At 36.8% G+C, this 20817-nt stretch overlaps 2 protein-coding genes across 5 annotated transcripts in view; both read right to left on the reverse strand.

Annotated features, from left to right (window-relative positions):
• The window catches only part of RYR2 (ryanodine receptor 2), a 452105-nt gene that overhangs the window by 323667 nt on the left and 107621 nt on the right, over positions 1 to 20817 (reverse strand). For all 4 annotated transcript variants that reach the window (XM_049830593.1, XM_049830592.1, XM_049830591.1 and 1 more), the window contains exon 2: positions 16267 to 16386. In XM_049830593.1, the coding sequence (XP_049686550.1) occupies positions 16267 to 16386 (120 nt within the window). The remainder of the gene's footprint in view (positions 1 to 16266; positions 16387 to 20817) is intronic.
• The window catches only part of ACTN2 (actinin alpha 2), a 396531-nt gene that overhangs the window by 93247 nt on the left and 282467 nt on the right, over positions 1 to 20817 (reverse strand). The window lies entirely within an intron of this gene.

Genomic DNA, 20817 nt, shown 5'->3' on the forward strand with positions numbered 1-20817 from the left:
TAAACTAAACTTCCGCCTCTCCTAAGTATTAGTACAAGACTGAAGAATAATAAATTGCATCAACAAACAATTCTGTCTCTAAGAATATGCAGCTTTACCTCAGCTTTATTTCTCTTCCTAGTTATTTGCAGGCTTCCTAGTTGTTTTCCTAGGCTCATGGGTTTTTTTCTTTTCTAACAAAATTCCCAATGAAATGGACTTGCAGGTATTTAATCTCTAACTGTATACTAAACATTCGCACACCAGTGCCTAAAAAAAACCACCTAAGCAGCCTGATTTACAAAGCATCCACAGTTTGCATCATTGTCAAAAAATGAGATGTGGGTCTTCACAGTTTTTTAAAACTAGCGCATTTATTAGATGCCTAACTTTGAGAATCCAAGTAGGAGGATTCAGAAAACTAATTTTAGTACAGAATTTAAGCAAAATATCTGTAGTCCTACTTGTGGGAGTTGCCTGAAAGAAACTGAACCCATCCTCTATTTTCAAGTTATATTTGAATTTATACATCTCAGGGGTTTTGGCAGTCCTTTCTACTTAAATGAGATTCTGTCTGGTGACAGTGATGAAACACACTCAATATTACTAAGTAAAAACATCCATTTCTAGGACTTTACATGGAAGGCATAGCTTTCCATGTTTTCAAGCTTGTCATCAAAAAGTTGGACCCAGTACAGAAATACATGGCTCTGACGACAAGTCCCATCAGCCAAATAGGATGAATCATATTCACCAAATCCCAAAACAGAAAAGACAGAGAATGAATTATGAGTCTTACGGTTTCAGTTCTAGAAAAGAGGACCTTTCAATAACAGTGTCAAGCTTCTGCGTGTTTATCAGTAGCAGACCATGAAGGTTGCCTGGCCACCTCCTACAAAAAACTTCCTTTCAGTTGCTTACAACTCTTTCAGTCTGAAACCATCAATTTCTGTACAAGGCATCTACAGGATATTCCATCTGAAAAAGTTGTTGCCATCAAAAGCAGAGAAATTTTCAACATTCAAAACTTTTTATATTACTACATCTGAAAACCGTCATGCCCTCATGTTTTTGGAGAAGCAGTTTGACAAGGAAATGGCCTTTTGTCACAAGTATACTTTTCACTTTTTCTAGGAAAAACTTTGGAAATCCGGTCAAGTTCTACTTCCGGAAAAGTGTAATTTTTCACATAATGAAGAGTTTCTTGTTAGCTATTGAAAGCTCTAAAGATTCCTTGTTCACAGGACAGTTGTTTCAGGGGATAAAACTGAAAAACTCACAGGAATACCAGGAGGATTAAATCAGAATAGGGTCTGGAATAAAAAAAACAAGGGAAAAGGAGACCAACACAGGGAAAAACAGTCAGTGATGGAACTGAGGTCAGACCCAAATACACTGCAATCAATTCATTTTCAAAGCCTAGAACACAAGACAGCTCCAAGTCCTCAGTGGTTCTTTTGAATAACGTTGATTGCCTATGCCATTACATGCTGATCACCTGTAATATAACATATCTTGTTAATCTGTCCTAACCGATTGTTTTAATTTTTTAAAAAGATTCTCTTCTTGTGGTCACATATACAAAGTTTCCCTATTTTATGCACATTTCTGAGTGCAGAATTCTCTCATAAATGAAGTGTTAGATTTGAAAAATCCATCAGCAAAAAAAATCCTGGTACACTGAGCATACTTTCTGTTGACATATCTACAGTAGTCTATGTCTCATCATGAGGAGTTACTAGTTTTTATCCCCATATGAGTTAGCACAACAGTGAAGACCAAAATCCTTCCCTACTGTTATTTTCAGATAGTGAACGTCATCTGCTAGTCACAGTGGAACAGTTCATTGGCAAAGGAAAATGCACTACCCGAAACTTAAGCTGTACAAACTGAAGGTATAACAGCATTCAGAAGGAAACTGCTTATTCGGTTTTTCACCCCTCAAATCTCTTAAAAATCAATAAGAAAACTATTTCCACTTAGGCTGTTGTTACGTAAGTAGAACTATTTTCTTTTATGCTTGCAAACACATCAAAGTTTTATGTTAAAATTTTTCAGGTTTTGCTTTTTAGAAACAACTTTGACCCTGACAGCTATCAAGGGTCACTAGGCTATGTGCTGGTTTTGGCCGGGGTAGAGTTAATTTTCTTCACAGTAGCTGGTATGGGGCTACGGTTTGGGTTTGTGCTGAAAATGGTGTTGGTAACACGGGGATGTTTTCATTACCGCTGAGCAGTGCTCACACAGAGCCAAGGCCTTTTCTGCTCCTCACCCCACCCCACCAGCGGGGAGGCTGGGGGGGACAAGAAGTTGTGAGGGGACACAGCCGGGACACCTGACCCCAAATGACCAAGGGATATTCCAGACCGTAGGACGTCATGCTCAGCAATAAACCAGGGGGAGGACGTTGGCGCAGGGGCTGCTGCTCGGCGACTGGTTGGGCATCGGTCATGGTGGGGAGCAATTGCTTTCATTTGCATCACTTGCCTTTCCTGGGTTTTATTTCTCTCTGTTATCTTCCTTTTCATTAACTTATTATTATTATCATCATCATCATTTTATTTCAATTATTAAACTGTTCTTGTCTCAACCCACAAGTTTTCTCACTTTTACCCTTCCAATTCTCTCCCCCATCCTGCTGCGGGGGGAGCGAGCGAGCGGCTGTGTGGGGCTTAGTTGCCGGCTGAGGTTAAGCCACGACAGGCTATTATTAACAGAGCAGACTGTTTTAACTGCTTGGAAGTTGTAATTCCTGGTATAACGTTTACTTTCTTTATAGATTCAGGGCCTCATACATTCCATCTCTAAAAAGGATAAATAAAGAGGTTTTTTCCTCTTATCCCCTCCATCCCTCCCTCTGATCTGCCTTCTAACGATACATAGGTCCAACATACCTACATTACTGAGAGCTGTTTCTCTTTTTTAGCTGTTCTCTGAAAATTTAAAACTCTTCGCAACAGATAAAAGTGATATTGGGTAAGGAGTCATACATTTCAGGCTCGATGTTAAAAACAGGCCAATCAACTCAACAGCCATTACAACATATGCTGCTGTAGCCAGAAGCTTTGATGAACATTAGCTAATAGTATATCACCCTAATACAGTGTAAATGTGTTAATTTTTAAGGTAATTAGGAGAATTCCATGCTAATTAATAAAATAATAAAAAAAAATCTCACAGGATCAACAGTGCTACAGAAGTTCTAGGCACACATCCAAATTAACAAAACATTTTTTGTTTAACTTCATGCTGATCCTGCAAATTCTACCTTATTATGCTAATCTTATGTGTATTATTCTAAACTTTACAGTTCCCTTTTATTCTTAGAAATTATGTTGTATTTGTAGCTACTGCAACAAGTAATGGAAAAATCTAGGATATTATCAGTTGGGAGGGTACTGTTGCTTTAGAACCTGGAAGGAAGCAGCTACCCTTTGATTCTTGCAGCATCACAAATAGGATCTTTATAAAATACTATTTTTCCCCTTTCTGGAAAGCATAGCAGACACCCAACAGGAAAATTTTCCTAATCTCTGACCAGATTTATTATAAACCATGCACATTACAACAGTCATATTTCAAAGTAGGAATCCTATAATCTTTCAGGATCAAGCAAGTAGGGCAAACATGCGTGTCTTTTGCGGCTGTAGTAACTGACATGGCCTGACCTGTCTCAGTAGAAATCTTACCTCCATATAATGAGCAACCGGACATTAATTGCAGAGATTCTCTTACTGTTACATTAATCCCATAGCTGAAATCTTCACAGGGGAATTATAACATGTAAAAATGAAATCCAAATAAATCTAAATACTAACCCTTTCAGAACACCCTACATCAACTCTAATGAGCACTTCATTCACTTTGCAGTGATCATGGAACAGTACGTCCAAGAGAAGCAATAACTGCTTATTTATCTCATAAGCTATCAACCATATAGCATAATAATGGACACCAAATTTTAACTTCTAAGGATCTTATTGTAAGTTTTCAACTATTACGCTTTCCATTTTATGATGCTGAAGTCCATAGTCAACCTGTGTAACTAGGAAAATTGGTGCCTATCAAATATTGCTGGAATGGGGGACTGGGAATTTATGCTCTGAGTCACCTCTGTCTTGTCCTTAAACAAAGGAAAGGAGATGCATCATCAGCTCTCTCTTGGGCAACACAGTTTAAAAGTAGCAAAGCATACACAGCTATCAAAATCCTTTGTGGTAAGATACAACAATGCACTTAGGCACTTACAGTACTAAATTGTATATTAACAGTCAATATTTTCTTTACACAAATGTAAAATAAATCAGGTTTTGTAACTAAAGTGAATAATGCATACATTCTGTTTTGAGTCAATACTCATTCATGTACTTAATTCAATTTTAAAAAAATTATTCAAAACAAATTAATTGCAACCACCCACAGAATTTTCAGTCTATCCCACCAGCATTACAGAAGCTAGATGTGCTTTACTCAAATTTAGGTGTACCAGGCCTTACTGGCTGGCAAAAAATTAATAAACTATAAAGCCACTTTATGAAGATTAATAGCATACCATACCTTAGTTCTTTAATTCATTTTGTCCCTCTTGTTGTATGTCTTTTAAAGGTAATATGTCCATTCTGATGTAACGTTCCCCAGACTATTTTGATCTGATTTACTTGATTTAAAATAATATCAAAAAGTATACATTTATCTTAAAAGGTATACACATTCACCTCTAACGTAAAGGAAATCAATTAGAATGATGTATTGAAAGTTATTTACTCAAAAAAAAAAAAAAAAATGTATCTTTAATCATGAAATTCTTGTAGTCTTAGAGAAACTCCAGCAGATATTCGGGTCAGGGACAGAAAGACTTGAGGAGTCTGAAGAGCGAGTACTATCTGCCAGGAAATTCTTCATGGGCTTAGGGACATATACTGTCAGAGTTTCACTGCTCAGAAGAAGTGCATTAATGCTTTCAAGCATAAATAACTATTTAAAAAAATGTCACCATGTATACTCAGAAATTGTGGTTTATCTGTAAACATGTAAATGGATAAAGCCTCTGCTTGACTGTGCGTGGCATTGCATTTGAGCATACACTGCATGATGTAAAAAATAAACACTTATTTTACTATGCACGTTTAGTAACTAGAAAATCAAAAAGCTTGGAAGACTAATTAGTGATTATTTGTTCAGCTTCTTAAAGATTCAAATTTGGTCCTTTTTTGCTCTAAGGTGCCAAAATATTGTTACTAAGCTGTTAAGCAAACAACCGCTGCTTTAAAGGACTCTCTGCTTATCATTCCGTAACATAAAAGCACAAAAAGCTGCCACAAAGTACTGTCTAGACAGAAATACCCACATGCATTTCCCAGCAAACAACTCACCTGCCTCAGAAGTGAATTATGCAAGACATAGTAAAGCAAGAGGCTTAAAAATTCAGAGACAGTAAATACAGTCTCAAGGACCTGGCAAACTATGCGGACTTTTACTCTTTTCCTGCTACTCTTGCATACACATTCAAGGAGGGAGTATAACAAGAAGTTTACAGATATCACCCCTACACGTGACTACCACATTCATTTAGACCATTCGCCAACCTGGAGTTTCCTCCTTTACTGTATTCAAGTTCTTCCTTTTCAAAATTTCACTTTTTAACATCACTTATGATGTTAACTACAGTATTAAGACCTTTGCAGATACCTATTAAGCACAATCACGTATTATTTTCTAGATGCTTTTAATTTTATTTTACCAATATCACAACTTCCACCTTGCCAAGCAAAGGTATTCCACTCCTCTACTAAGGTGCATGTCTATGCTGGGGATTTAACATAACCTTTCAAATGACTTTGTTTAGTATTGCTTTATTTTCTAAAAAAATTTCTAAAATAAAAAAATTTCCACATTCTTGCAAGTTTTCAAAACTAACCAGAACTCTCCTTAATTAATTCTCCTAAGGAATCCACCTTTTCTATAGAAATAAATCAATTTGAATAAGAATTATGTGGACAATGTGCATGTGAAAATAGGAGCTCTAATGGAAACTATAGATACAGCTAACCTCCATGATAAATAAGCTGGAAACGTACACAAAAGGAAAGAATTCTTTTGCCCTTTTGAGTTTATAAAGTGAGACTTTTATAGTCATTAATCTGTACACATACTTGCAACTGTATCAGCCACAACAGATCAAATTCATTGTTACTGTACTACTGACCAAATCACTTATCAAATATGGCACTCAAAGCATATTTAGCTCTTGTGAGAATTAAGCTTAACACACTAGGCATGCTTCTTATTTAAAATAAGACCTCATGGCAGTTGCGTTTCATTTCTATGGACCTTTTTCTATTGCCTAATACTTAATTAATTTATATACACTGGAGAAAGAAATTCTGCATTACTGGACTTTCCAATTTATTGAATAATGGACACTCAGTTTCCTGGCAACTCCATCCATACTTCATATTGCACTGAAAGGAATATTTGTTTGCTTTCTAGGACCTCTGTCCAACCTTTTCGTGCGAGTCCTCTGCTGTGCCCATTTCTTCTTCTCTCACAGTACTCAAAATGTCACGGAGCTTTGGCATTTTCCTTCACATAGAAATAACTTGTCCCTGCTGTGTCTTTTAACGATCAATACACACCGTGGCCATTTAAAGCATCCTAAACTATCCAAACTAATTCATCCTGTGTTATCTAAAGCCATTTGAACGATGGCTGTTAGTGATTTTGATTCACATTTCCCTAGATTATTGCCTTATCACCAGCTGTAAACATTGTACTGTTCACGGTTCATCTATCAACTGAGTGTCCATCACTCATATCTACAGGTTTTCAAACAAACAGCAGGCTTTCAGCAATTATTCAAAAATAATTAAACACCCAGGAATAGCAGCCTGAACTCTGACCTTCTGCATTTATTCGTACTCTTTAAGAACATAAGCACTTTTTTTACCATCTGGTCTCTGGTTTTTAATGCAAAACAAAGCAACTGGTTTTTTGTTTGTGAAACCAGAAGAAGTTATGCTTGTATTTGTATATGGCAACCCCCCTGCCAGCATTAGGAAAGTTACTAAAAACAACTTGCATTTGGGTTTCAAGCATAGGGACACAAAACATACATCTTCAACATCCAAACTATTTCTACTTGCCCAATTTCCCCCTTCCAATCCCCACTATTCATAAGCTAACACCTTCAATTTAATGTTGCAAATCCTCCTGTTATGCTAGCAAGTTACAGCATTCCCTCTGTTGTTAAAAAAGCACAAATCTTCTTCCTCATTTTTCACGGGGAAGTAGCCAGGAAGAAAAGCCTAGAATCTTGAAAATCACCAGCCAAAAGATAAAAGCTTCAAAAAGTCCCAAGAAACAAACAACAACAGCAAAAATTTTATATTCTTTCTTGTTTCATTTTGTTTTGGATATAATTGGTATTTCTTACCTCAAACACACACACAGATTCACTCATTAATAGGCCACATGTCTTCATCCTAATTTCTGAGAGCCCATTGGGCTAGGATTGTTCACAGGAGTCCACTGAGCCAGATTTGAGCCAGCTTTAGCCCAACAGTGCTTAAAAATACTGAGTAGAAAGTAACAAAACCAACAAAACCATGACATCCAGCGTTGAGCAGGGCTGCACAGCTAATTTGAAACTGCTACTTTAGACAAACATTCATCTAAAGGGCCTAAAATATAAGCATTTGCACTTTCATGTGTTCTTAGCTTGAAACACAGAGATTTATGAATATGTTTTTTCAGATTTTCAGATGTACGGCTACATATCAGCCTAAATGAAATTCAAACGACCACTTTGTAACTACTCTGCATGTACTGAAGAAGTACATTCCGCTATAAACCCATCAGAGAAAATACTTGAAATGCTGAGCTCCAGAGGATTTAGCAGAATACGCCATTGTGTAACCTTGTGATGTTTAGTTACGCAGGGTAACGCAGCAAGCCTGAAGCTGCCGGGGCTGTGCTTGCCTTGAACAGCTATCGGTTGTAACTTTCATCAGACATGAATGTACAGCAAATAAGAACTCCCACCTCAAAGTACTCTGGCTTTGCTCTATGTATCACTTTCTCTTTCAAGGACGTACGGTATTTTAGTACAGTTACTGTATTTGGTGAAGGCAAATCATCTGTTTCCAGTCCTTAACACCTAGTCCCAAGATAATTAAGAGTCCCAAGACTTTTATACTAAATGGGGGGGGGTGTGGAATCCCAACCACCAAAACCCATCAACAATGCAACTGTGTGAGGGCATTCCTTTGAACAGAATGTTCAAAATGCAAACAGATAAAGCCATCATGCAATAACAGCAACTCTCCTTTTTAACAGAACAGGACTAAAAATGATAGGACTCAGAACCTAAATCACAGCAAACTGGCAGGTTTGCAGAAAACTCACCAAACCAGTTACAGGACTGTACACCGTGTATCTCACCTTCTTACACCATGGTGCTTGTGTCACAGCTGTATCTCAGACAAGATTCTCCAGCATAGTATCTGCTTCTTTTTATATTTTAATCTTTAAATAATGAGAGGCCTAAACAGTTACTGGGATATATAAAGGAAAACTGATTTAAGGGGATTTTTCAGGTCTTCACTTATGTTATACCAGAAGTGGAATTCCTACATCTGTTCCACTACAGTGAAAAAAACCCACAAAACCAAAACCACAAAAAGCAACCACCAACAACCACCAACATATGTGTTTCTGTAAACATTAAGGTTTGTTTGTTTGTTTGCTTTTAACAGACATTTAAATAATGAAGAAAGTTGCAAACTACATATCTGACTGGAGAAATTATAACTCGTGTTTTGTTTGTTAAAATACAAAAATTATACAGCTTTGGGTTAAGTTTCTCAATTGGCTATCTTATGTAAGTACCAGTATGAAACAAATCATTAATATTAAAATTACCATTTTGAAATTTGTCTTGCATCAGTTGGTTGATAACACACATAATGTAAGCATACGTATCTCATGTACTACTCTTTCTTTCAGTGCCATGACTTGCAGTACTATCATCACCTAATTAATTCCCCTTAACTACAAAATTATTTTGATTAAATCTTTCAGCTTTTGTCGCTGCATTTTCAGGTCACATGTCAGGCACTCTACCAGCATATTTAGGTATTTGATACCTTCCTTTGGAGGTTCTTTTTTAAGTGCTTTATTCGTAACAGTTTTCAATATTTCTAAGAATATATTTTGAGGAAAAAAATCCCAAGTACGCAATACATTTTAAGTCTTATAGTAAAACCTCATGGATTCTAAATCACTAATATTAAGCATGCAGAGTTACAAAGCAGAATTATTGGCAGATGTATCCAGAGAACTGGTCTATAGTAATATCATACATCTAATATTAAAAAAGTGGGTGTGATTGAAAAAAGAAACTCTTTCACATTTATGAAGGTATATTCTGTAGATAGGAAGAGCTTTTAATTCCTTTTTGGTAGTAACTAGTGCTTCAATCAGCTAAATCTCAATGTGTATCTGTGACAAAACTAGATTTGATCATGAACATTTCTGTAAGATCAGAATAATCCATTCCAGTATGTATTTCAAATTACAAATATCTGCTGCAACAGGAGAAACAATCGGAACAAGAAGAATAATAAGATCTCCTAGACTGGATATATTATGATTACACTATTTAGTCTGTGATGCCTTGCAAGATAACACACTTTTTTTTACTTTTTAAAAACTACCCGTGTTACAGATGACAGAATATGCGAAGTTGTATTATGTGCCTACTAATAGTGCACACAATTTTCAGCTGATACAAAGCCATATTTCTGTTGCTGCTTTACATCCATGGAGATCTGACCCAGTGTCTTTCATAGTCTGAATGTTGCACATTCATTTTAAATTAATCACTTTCTGTCTCAACAAATAATTATGTTGGTTTGTGGGACTAAGTGCAAGGATCACATCAGGTCTGATTGATGTGGCTACACATCTACATTTAGGCTCAGGATTTATACAAGATTTAAAAGGAATAAAAATTGAATCTGATATACATTAATAAATATAATATTTACAACTATATAAATTATGTATTACATAAAACTACATACAAGTGTAGTGAAACACATTGTGTTCTTATTTACATTGCTTCTGTAGAGAAGCACTTAACTGGGAAGGAATGATTCATTGAACAAAATCCTGTCTGATCTATGCCTACAAAGACTTCCTCCACCTATGTCTAAATTATGTATCTAAAGTAGGGCAAGTAATGTGTAAGTATGCATAAATTATTACCAACTCTTCATTTAAATTATTAAAATCAATGATCTTAGTGAACGTCTGCTAAACAGTCCTCTGAACATGAGATTACATAAGATTAAGTGCCATCTTTGCCATTAAGTATGAACATTCATTTTGGCAACTTGACACAAAGGCAATTAAAATGGCCTTGGAGGTGCAGCTACGAAGCCTTGCCAAAGCCCAGACAGTCTTTTTGGACTTTTTTAGAAGGATGCAATGGAAACATAAGCACAGAAAGGAACCACGGCAACTGTCATAAATAAATAAAAAAACAAAATGGGAAAAAAAAAAAACCAACACCTTACCATATGGCAAATTCCCAGAACAATCCACTGTAAATAGAAGCAGACAACACTGGTTTGATTCGTCAGCGTAAGCAAATTTTAAATAACTTAGTATTTCTTTATGTCAGTAACTGCTCAAAAAGCATCTACTCACATCCATGCACTAATGGACACCATGTGCTTTTTTAATACATTTGCATTTATGCAATCAAAAACTGTGCACAACACAGGTATTGTTTCTCAGCTGTCGGAAAGAGTTTTAGACTCAGTTTCTCTGGAGTCAGAAAGATTATTTGCCTTGGCCACTCAGAACATGCTCAAGTGTTTGCTGCACAAGACATAACAAGCCTTCAGATCTCACGCTCTGGAAGACAAATGGAGAAAAGCTTTTCTCCCAGAGGCAATCAGGGTACAGGGGTTCAGGCCAGTGTCCCTGCCCACCGTTCCAGATGACACCCTTCTCTAGACACATCCGTACAGAATTTGACTGCTGACATGGACATTTCTTGTGTAAACAGTAGAGAAGCAGACTTCTTTGTAACCTTGTCTGTGCCAGGTGACCATCCTTCTCTACCCTCCTTCCCCTCATTCTCCTCTTCCCTTCCAGCCTTCCCACCTGTCCACCTCCTGCTGATTCACCTTGTTGAAAACAGACCCAAAAAAGGGCAAAGAAAAACCTCAAAGAACTGGTATTTGGCAGCACAAGAAACAGCGTGCCAAGTCTTACCATCAGGCTTTATTTTCTATCCCCTCACACAACAGCAGCATCTAGGGACCGACAAAGAATGGAACATCACTGATCTATGTAGCACTGGGTCATGGAGCAGATAGCCCCAGCCAACTGGCCTACACCACTCCAGCACCAAATCTGCAGAACCTTCCTAGTGTTGCAACCATGCCCTGCCACAAGAGAAAAGTGACTCTTCAAAAGCAAAAAAAGTTATCAAAGTCCTACTTCCTCACTTTACAAACAGAACTATTAAGAGTATAATAAGCTTTTGGACTCTTCTCTCGGCACTGTAACTTACTACATATAATGCAATTCACAGCTCAGTGGAAGTTCAAACCATAGAATCACACATTGCACTGCCTTCTTAAAAAAAAAGAGAAAAAAATTTTTTTAAGTGGCAGGTTTTTTTCAGATCTTCAAAAACCCTCACTATGTTTTCCTTGCCTCTCTCAAGTCCAAATTGCTGAGAGCTCAAGAGGGAAAAAAAAGTCATAGGTTTTATTGGTCCTTTTCAATAATGTAAAGCAGATCTTCTATACCTCAGAGCATCATGGAATTAAAGTACGTGAGTTTACCACCTGCCATAAAAACAAGAGAATAAAACACCTTATGCCACTAAAAAAGCATAACTCATTTTCAGTGTTCTGCTGTGCAGTGGTTCACAAGGCATCAAAACCACATTTGTGACTGGCCCAGAGCTGAGTATTTTTCATTCTGCACTATAGACAGGTATGGGTTTCAGGAGCTGTTAAAACACAGCTCCAGCTTCTTTGCTTTTCAACACTCCATGCATTATTTAGGTCTAAAGAAAAATTACTTCAATAGCAGACAGTATAATCTTTTAATGACTTAACTTCCTCATATTAGCAATCTGTTTATAGACAAAAAGCAACAATCTAATTTTCAAATGTAAATAAATACTTCTCACTAGTCATTGAGACAAGTTAACTATTCATAACTCTTGATTTAATAAAAGGGATGGTCTTCCGCACAAGGAATAGATTTAAAAGTACACCAAACATTGATGAAACAAAATTACCAATAGACTATTGCCCGTAAAGAAGTTTATGTTCTTTTTTGGTTTTTTTTCTGACGCCCATCCCTAATTTTCTTCTTTTTACTTAAGAAATTAAAATTTATGCTATGGATTTAACAAGACCTGCTGAAGAAATAATGGGATAAGGAAACTAAGCATTTGAAATTCTGTCTTCAGTATGTCTTCTTCAGGTTTTGTTATTCTTGCTATTGCAACTTTTTGAATGTTAAAAATTTTTGAGGGTTTATATACCTGATATTCTTATACGTTTGGAATGTCTATCCCTAGAACAACATCTACTTAGAGACAGATCTGTTTGAAATTGGTAGAGATTGAAATACAATTATTTTTCACTTGACCTACCACACCTCTATAGATGATGTAATCATGTATTTATCTTGTACCAATCTGATTGTTTCGTACTCAGAACTGTGTCCTATTAATAAAATTACACATAATTTAAACCTGACATCTACTTTATCTATTGTTTTGCTCTTGAAGATATGGGATCATTTTGAGGAATTTGATTACAAGCTCTGACCAAAAATCAGGAAGCTGCTACACTCCTGAAAGTAGCAGATAAACTGCATTTGCAGTGTAAGTGTAGCAACTAATCTTACTTCCCCTCCCAAGATAAATACAGCGAAATAAAGAATAGAGATGAAATAAAGATAGCGTAAAGTGCAAAATAGCTTTTATCCCATTATCAGCAAAGCTAGAGAATAGGCCGTGGTAGAACTCAAAAGAACTGTTACAAAGACACGTCCCTGATTTCTCCAAGGCTACTGCTATCACTAACACAGAATCCAGGCCCTCCTGTGTGTCCTTCACAACTGCAATCCAACCCACTGGCTCAAAGGATTCATTTCAAATCAAGACTACATGTGCTGTGCAGAGACCCAGCACCCTCTGACTCGGCCTGGGCTCTGACTGCCCAGGAGGCAGCTTTGCAGAAGAGGGCCTGAGTGAGGGCAGCAAGGTGGACACGAGCCCACAGTGTGCCCTGGCAGCAAAGAAGGGCAACAGCTTCCCGTCCTGCACCGAAAGTTACATCGCCCAGAGTCATTGTTTTTCCCTTTATTCAGCACGTCCTAGACTACATAGAATCACAGAACGGTCTGGGTTGGAAGGGACCTTGAAGACCATCTAGTTCCAACCCCCCTGCCATGGGCAGGGACACCTTCCACTGGAGCAGGTTGCTCCAAGCCCCATCCAACCTGGCCTTGAACACTGCCAGGGATGGGGCAGCCACAGCTTCCTTCTCTGGGCTACCTGTGCCAGTGCCTCACCACCCTCACAGGGAAGAATTTCTTACTTGCATCTTATCTAAATCTAACCTCTTTCAGTTTAAAACCATAACCCCTCACCCTATCACTACAGTCCCTGGTAAGGAGTCCGTCCCCATCTCTCCTGTAGGCCCCCTTTAAGTACTGGATGACTGCTGTAGGGTGTCCCTGGAGCCTTCTCTTCTCCAGGCTGAACAACCCTAACTCTCAACACTCTTCTTGTAGGAATGACCAAACCAACACACAAGAACGTTCACAAACTTAGAAATATAACTGCACTTTGAAACTTGATTTCATAAAATGCCATTTTGTGATAAGATGCATTTCTTCTCAGGAGTCCCATATCAAATTTAATAGCAAAAGATGTCTCTCCATTTGCTACAAAGAAACCACCCTCAAGCCTAAAAACAAGCTGTAATGTAGCTCCAAATATGAATTAATTCCTTATTTAAAATTCAAGCACTTTACAAGATATACAGAAAAACAATAGATTTGCAGAGCTAAGAAATAAAGAGGATATTTTTGCTCATGGATTGCTTCCAAAAGAAGTGAAGAAAGTGGAATTTGGAAGCAGTTTGGAAATGTGAACACGTGCGAAGTGATAATGCTTACTAAAGTGTTTGCTAATTTAGCCCAATTATCATCATCCATCTTTTGTTAGTATGATGTTTTCAAAATCTGCTGGTTTCCTCCGAAGCTGAGGGAATCTACACGACCCTCCAAAGAAACACTTACACAAAAGAAAATAAAATTCATTAAGCAATTTTCATAATGGGCCTGCCAGTGTTATGGCTGTAATGGGATAAGTATTAACAGTCAGTAGTTGTCAAATTATTCTATCAATATATATCTTCAATTTGACCATTATTTTTGTAGTGTGCATTATTCAATGATCCTAGGGCAAGAAAGTGCATGTGAATAAGCTGCGCTAATAAAACATCAGCTATATCACCAGGAGCCACATCTTGAAGGATAGTGGAGAAAAGCAGGGGATTGTATCAGGCATTCTCAAGAACGCAAGTCCAGGATGACAGCTGAGGTCTATTACTCGTGTTTGGCCTATTACTGGTGCTTGGTTTCGTACCTCATCCTTGATACTGGAGTGTAACTCAGATGCTATTTGCATTGTTTACTTTTAATGCATTGTTTGCATTAAAGTGCATCACAATCCCATTACAACTGGAAAATAGTCTTAAAGACATGCAGGAAAATTTTTTAACTAGCTCAAGAACTCTTCTGGAACCTTTTTCAAATTATCATATGCCTCTTGTAATATTTTCTATGCTCTTCCTTATATAATGCAATAGTAACATTGTATGGACACAGACATTAGGAAGAAACACATTTTTATTTGCTCTTATTTACAGCAAACTTTGCTTTAAGGATTTGGTAATTTCATGCCTCCCTCAGTATTTATACCTCCAAATGACTTCAAATGAGCAGCATCAACAAGCAAGCATAGGAAACTGATATGAAATTTACACTGTATTCCTTAAAGACAGGAACATTCAGGAGTTTTATATAGTGAGAGAGACATTGTAGATTTAATATCCAAACTTACTGAATGATAATAAATTCATTAAATAAATTTTTCTGGCCTCACAGGCAACTAGCACTGCAACTACTTCTATCCCAGAACATTTTTATTGTTAAAAAGATTCACTTAAAACAGAGCGGCACGAATGAATTCATCAAGATCACTGCTATTATAATGAATCATTAATATCCTAGTGAAAAATTTATTATTATGAATAATACATTCAAAATGATAAGACAGAAAATGAAGCATTACTCTGCAATGTATCAGAGAATCAAAGTGATGTTATGGAAGTTGGCAAGATAAAAAACCATCATTTTTTGCTCTAAATCTTTCTAGATGTCTTTCCAGATGCTTTACCTTTATTTTATTTTCTCATCAAACATTTATATTTTAGCTGAAGAAAAAACAAATATGTTAAGAAACATTCTTCCCTTTGTATAAATAAAATGTCCAAGTATACCCATTACTTTGCTCACAAAACCAGTTCTGCCCTCAGAAGGCACATTTTGTCTTCAAAACCCTTATTTGAGCATATGTGATTGTGAAACAAAACCCCTCCTTTGCAACAAATAGCAAAGTTAATTTTTCAAACTACTGTATCTACTACATATATAGCAGAGTTACAGTAGGCTTAGATAACAAACTGATTAGACAAGATAATTTTGATACTTGGGCTATTACTCTGCTCAGTTAGGGAATTAGAAGGACTTAAAGTAATAATCATCTCAACGTAAATGTCACAGAATAAAAACTTCTCACAGATAGAATAATCACTCTCCTGTGGACTTAAAATCAGAGTAATCAAATGTGTCTTTGAATTACAGTACCCAGAAATTGCACTGTGGCTTACTACAACTGAGTTCGGACAACCGAAATCACAAGCACATTACTGTGGTGGACTTCTGCAGGTAACTCGTTTTAAAGTGAGCCCAAAACAGAAAAGCACAGCATTAGAGTCCAGCCAAACGGCCATGACAAAGGAACAATTAAACTTTGAAGGGGGATTAAGTATTCCTTATATTATTGACAGATTTGATTTGTCCATTCTCCTAGACAGATTTGTATATAGTACATCATAGCAAGCAATCTTATAACTATATCCTTGCTTCACACATTACACTTAAAACACTCAGCAGTACCTTAGAATTTGATGTGGATTCCAAAAAGCAAAGCCTGTTGCCAAATCCTTCAGCAGCAAGACACAGTTTCTGTTGCTCCTTGTGAACAGTTGCAGTGCACTGCAGAACCACTTCATCATCCTACCAAAAACCAAACAAAAACAGAACAGTGGTTATGCCTCTGACCCAACAAGATCTGTAACAGAAGTCAGTATGTAGGAAATAAATACAAATGTTATGGGACTAAATCCTTGTAGTAATATAGTCGAAGCAGATCTTGTCAAAAAAACCTGACAGAACAGAAGCGCACCCTTCTTTAAATCCCAGTTCTCCAACGTAACGTAACCATGAGCTACAGAATCCCTTTGCAGAAATATGGTTTAAGTTAAAAAGAAAGAAAAGTTGGTTGTAATGAGTCTGTTTTCTAGCAGAGGTTTTCTGTTTAAGAATAGAAAAAATAGTACCACCCTGTGCATTCCGCCTATTCATTTATGAAGCAAAATTAGAGTTTCCAATAATAAATTTCACATGAAGACATCATATTTAACACTGTAAATAAAATGTAATACAATAAAACTATAGGATGAAGCATGCAACTGAAAGCAGAACAGGATGAGACTACGAAAATGCAAGCATTGAGGCAGGCATGTTTACCAAAAAGTTATTCTTACAGGCAGCTTTTTACATAGGGACATTTAGAAAAGTTCATCAAATTAAACAAGTGCCTGAATTTAAATTGAACTGAGTAATTTGAAGCCACTTGTAAACACTCATCCTGAATTAAGCTGGCCTTTTATTTGGTTTGCTTTACTTCACTCTAGTAATTAAACTAAACTAAATTAAGATGTATTTAATTCTGAAAAGAACAGGAGATTAAATAGAATTTAATCAGACACTTCAGAAATTAATTTATGTAACCTTTTTTCAGTTGTCCCCATGTAGCAAACCCTAGCCCTAAGTGTAGGTAAACCACTTTTCCTTGTATACCAGCAACACTGCCCAAGCTGCATATTGCTTTATGATCCACAGTCAATTGCAGGGGCAAAAAGTAGGAACTGCTTCCTGTCAGACATTAAATCCAGAAAATGTAATACAGGTATATGTTATATGTGCAGTTCACAATGTACAACTGTAATTAATAAAGAAAAATCCCTAAAAGCCAAAATCAAGGATCTAGAAGACCAAATATACAGTTAAGAGTTTTGCTGTGTACTCTTTGTAAAAGTAGCATCTAATAAAACCCAGAGCATTTTTTCTTGGGGGGGGGGGGGGGGAATTGATTTTGTTTTTTGAAGCACAAAATTAGCATTTCCTAATCTTAATTACACTTAATTCAAATAAAAGTTTATTTTCAGGTTAAAAATAGTAGTGTTAGATTACAGCTATATAAAGACATTCTGCTTCCTCTTTATCTTCCTAGCCCTTCTTCCTAAATAACCACACCAGCAGAATGGAAATTCCAGTAACTGTGTCATCATCATACATTGTACTAGAGTTGCCTCCAAAAAGGGTCCCCAGAGAAGATGCTAACATCGTACCTCCATAGCCAGAGGCAGACAACACAGTAAGGCTACTTTCTACTCAAATGAACCACCAACTTCATTTTGTACTGCCCCATTCTCTACCATTGTATGCTGTGCTTTTAGAGAAAGTCTGAAAAGTGTTCTACATAGACCATCTACAAAAATGACCCTGCTGACAGAAGCAAAAATACAAGTTGGTTTGGGGCAAGTCCCTGACATACTTAATTTTAGTTAATGATCTAATGCATCATATCCTTCTCTGCAAACCAGTTATGAGCAATCACCAAGCATACATGTGTGATGTAGATGCTGACTGATGGTGGATTAAGAAGAGGAATATAGCAACTGCTAAATTTCCTGACACACAAACTTTCACAATTCATTCTGCAAGCATTTGCTCTTCTTTTGCTGGACCGTGTACAGAGTACATGGCTTACTTTGTCAAATACATAGCTCACTAATAAAGACTGATTTCTTAGAAAATGCTTACTAATTAATGAAAATCAATTGCCCTCCCATGCCCTTTGCAAAAGTTAATTCCTGGGTTGGCAGGACATGCTAATTAAAACAACAAAGCAAATCACAACTGTTTTGCTACATTTTATTTGTTTTGTATGTAGATGGTTACAATAAATGTTCTCTTAATTCAGGCCACAGAGTCATAGTGTTGTGGAACTTCTCGCTCTAAGTCAAGGTGTGGTTGATAAAGTTGGCACAGAAGGTTAAGAAAGATGCGATGCCATTGTCATATCAAGTGGAAGGTGAGCACAGTTAATTATGAGTAATATACACCCAGATCTAAGTTACTTTGCATTTCTGTGCACATCGTTAGAGAAGAATCTAATATAAACTCTACCCTGGATTCAGTCTTCCAACATTTAGCGACTACGTGTTCAGAAGATTCCTATAGATACAAAATTTGATTGTGCTGCAGAATTATATTAAGATACATAATTCCATTCCATTTCTTTAGAGAAGACTGGTAAATGGGTAAGCATCTCAGCACTGTCTTTCTCAACCTGTTTTCAAATCAGCAAGTTCTATCCAGTTCCAGTATCAGGAGAGCCAAAAATGCGTAATGTCCTTATCTAAAGTCACACCTCCAAAGAGACCTTTACTGAAGGTCACTTTGCTCTTGTATTAAGAAAGCTACAGTGAGCATCATATTAAATGTCTGTTAAAGAAAAATGTTTATCAAATATTCTTAAATCTTGAATTATGAGATCTCAAACTGGTTCATTTCCTCCTATTACCTTCTGAGCATTTTTTCACCTGTATGTTATGCAGAAGAGGTTTTAGATCATCATAATTTTTTCTGTCAGTCACTGTCAGATTAGAATTGACGAAAGTAATTTATGTTTCAAAGGGCTATAACTGTAGCCTTCAAAAAGTTAAGCAAGTACATCATTATGTATCCAGATACACTCCTATCCATGTCTCTCCTAACTCTCCTCATGTGGGACTGAAAATTCAGGGGTAGAGGCAACGCAAAGGCACTGACAAGAATATTAGCGTCTTTTAAACATCTCTCTCAAATGCTGACTTACTTAATATCACAGTAAACTAAAAAGAGATGAAAATTAAAGAGATTGCAGGAAGACAACTTCAAGCACAGATGTTTAATGCTAAAATGTAATCACTTGTAGGAACTTTTAATCCACTTGGAATCTAAACTCTTGGATAAACTGTGTTTTAAGACACGTAGAAATAGTTGTCTATACATTGGCAATATTAAGTGCATAGGCAAAAGAAGAAAACCTATTCTTCCACAAAACAGTTATAGGTCTTTGTAATTGATCAAGGTAACACACGTGTTAGTAAACAATAGTGTGTGTCTGTCATATTCAATGAAATGAGTTTAGCATATCCTTGATCTGATTAAAAAAACCAGTATTTGTATTCTGCCATAACAAACGAAAGTATTTGATTTAAACGACATATTCAAAACAATCACAACAGACATAGATTATACAGAATATAGTATAGTCTTGGAAAAAACTCCAGCACAGTTTGGAAGAGAGGGCAATAGCACAGACCTAAAATCCCTGCAGACATTTCCACTACCAGATACTTTTTTATTCTTGTTTTGCTGAATAATCATCACTTTGATACTCACCTGCCAGTTTCCTCCGTGGAAACTGGAAAATTTTGGTATTTCCATCCCAATTCACTATCACCCATAGCAGCCTTCATTAGTAAGCCCAAAGATGCTGCTTTGTCTTCTATTTTTCCAGGTTTTGGTTATGGAAGAAAGGTATCAAGAGACTAAGGGAAAGTAGGTGCCAATAACCACACAATCCTGTGCACACAGTGGTGCTGCAGCTTATTATCAAATGCAACAAGGCAATGTAAGTCACCATAACAACAATGGAGCACAGTCTCAGATATATCTTCATTTACTGCAAGTAAGAGTGAATCCAACTTGAGAAGCTGTTCATTTAGTTTGGGTACTTTAATGCATGATTCTTCCATCCATTCTCATCCTTCAGTTCAGAGTCTGATCTGCTTCATAACACTCTTGGGAATTTGGAAGCACGGTTATCTCCATCCCGCAAATGGGGAGGTAAGGAGCAAGGAGGATACTGCCTGCCTGCAATAACAGAGTATGCCTACAGGATAGCAGAAATGGTACTCAGATTGCTAAACTGATAACGTGAGTCAGAAAGCTATTCTCCTTCCGAAGTTTGCAAATGAACTTGCTGAAGGCAATTTGCAGCTAAGGCTAATGTAACCAGCCATATACAGTCCTTTAAGATTATGACCAAGTAACATCTTCGAGTAATCCATTAATCCTGATAAATCTTTATGCGTCAGCCAGTACACCAGTTCATAGTTTTAAAGATACCGTTATCTTCCAGCAAAAAGATACTCTGCTTTGTGTTATGTCAGATACCTGCACTGACTCAAACAGCATGAGCTTTTGATAAGCACACTACTGCATTTATCATTCTGATTCTTCAAGAAGCATTCTTAAAAAACAGGTACATGTTATCTATGCCACAAAGCCCTATTTATTTTTTAAACATCCAATTTTGAAAAATCAAGGACA

The sequence above is a fragment of the Accipiter gentilis genome, chromosome 28 (assembly GCF_929443795.1).
Source record: "Accipiter gentilis chromosome 28, bAccGen1.1, whole genome shotgun sequence".
NCBI lineage: Eukaryota > Metazoa > Chordata > Aves > Accipitriformes > Accipitridae > Astur > Astur gentilis.